This window comes from Limulus polyphemus, unplaced genomic scaffold, assembly GCF_000517525.1.
Source record: "Limulus polyphemus unplaced genomic scaffold, Limulus_polyphemus-2.1.2 Scaffold8587, whole genome shotgun sequence".
NCBI classification, from domain to species: Eukaryota; Metazoa; Arthropoda; class Merostomata; order Xiphosura; family Limulidae; genus Limulus; species Limulus polyphemus.
In genome coordinates, this window is record NW_013674197.1 from 23126 (window position 1) to 24730 (window position 1605).

At 30.3% G+C, this 1605-nt stretch overlaps 1 protein-coding gene across 3 annotated transcripts in view; it reads left to right on the top strand.

The window, feature by feature from the left end:
• The window catches only part of LOC106475442 (methyltransferase-like protein 2-A), a 13726-nt gene that overhangs the window by 8367 nt on the left and 3754 nt on the right, over nucleotides 1–1605 (top strand). For all 3 annotated transcript variants that reach the window (XM_022379545.1, XM_013936124.2, XM_022379546.1), the window contains one exon: nucleotides 383–432. In XM_022379545.1, coding sequence (XP_022235253.1) covers nucleotides 383–432 — 50 coding nt within the window. The remainder of the gene's footprint in view (nucleotides 1–382; nucleotides 433–1605) is intronic.

The following is a 1605-nucleotide window of genomic DNA, read 5'->3' on the forward strand; positions in this document are numbered from 1 at the left end:
ATATGAACGTTCTTTCAGATGCTTCACACTGTATTTATTGTGTAAGTTTAACAACTTGCTAGTAAACTCTGATATGACACAATAAATACAGTGTGAAGCATCTGAAAGAACGTTAAGTTTAACAACTTGCTAGTAAACTCTGGTGGATGTTTCTTCCACGTAGGCATTTCATTGCCTTTTGTCTCTAATTGACCAGCCCAACTGATGAGATCTAGTATTGAATGAAATGCTTCTTGTACAGTTACTTGTGGGAGATAAAAGGTACATCTGAAATGCTATTCTTACAAACCTCTGATTTTGAGCCACAAAATCAACATACATCTTCATTTAACAGGGTTTTTATGTTTATTAAAGAGTAATAATACTATTTTTTACCATTCAGGTGGGATGTGGAGCAGGAAACACAGTCTTTCCAATCTTAGAGTTGAACAAGTAAGTTTTTGCTAGTGTGAAAGGTACAAGAATGTTTTTTATTTATCTATCTATGACCCTTATTTTTCCCCCTTTTGAATATATATTTTTTATATTTTGAGATGTTAGAGTATCTTAAAAGTTCCCAATGCTATTTTAATAACAGTGGTTTCTTTGTCCCACAGAATCCAATTTAAATATAATAATGCTATATTTAACAATAAATAGTAATACTTCTAATTATTAACTTCATTATTACATTACCAGCAGAAACCTTAGATACAGCATGTGTTGATAAATTCATATGGGAATGCCTAGCAAGAATACTCAATAACAAGAAAGTTCAGTAAAAAATTGTTTAATATTTGTGTAGCATAATAATAAAAAAAAGAATTATAGTTACAATGTGTTAAAAAATTAAATAATATTTACTAAGTTTAAAAACTAGCCAAATTTTAACCATTATTACATCATCTAAAAAAGAGGGAAGGTTTTGAGTAAAGCTGAGACTTCAGCCTAACAAACTATCATCTCCATATTGCTACACTTTTTAAGATTGGTTTGTACTGGTAAATACTCATTGTAACTACAGTATCTCTGTCGGTCAATAGTGTTGGCAAGTATCATACTGTCCGATTAATATAAGTCATTGGGAAACTGAACTTGGGGTTTTTTGATTTTCAGATTTTCAGTCCAGGATCTTGCATGTGTTGATTTACATCATCTCTTGAACAATTTTAAAAACACACAAAAAGCAAAACACCCACTTTAAGTGATGACATCATTAGGACTACAACAAGCAGAAGCTGTTAAACTTAACGTTCTTTCAGATGCTTCACACCATATTTTTTGTGTCATATCGGAGTTTACTAGCAAGTTGTTAAACTTAATGTTCTTTCAGATGTGTCACGCTATTTATTGTGTTATATAGTTAACTTGTTTTTCCTTCATCAGTTGGGCTGATCAATTAGAGACAAAAGACAATGAAATGCCTACGTGGAAGAAACATCCATAGTTGACTTGTTTTTCCTTACAATTTTATGCCTACTGGTTTCCAATAATTCGCCACCTTTGATCATTTAAAACTTAAGTTAAAATAAACTATTTTATGATAAAATTCAATAAATAGAAATGAATAATAACCTGAGAATGAATAATTAACTTTTACTAAAATGATAAATGTAACATTAAAAC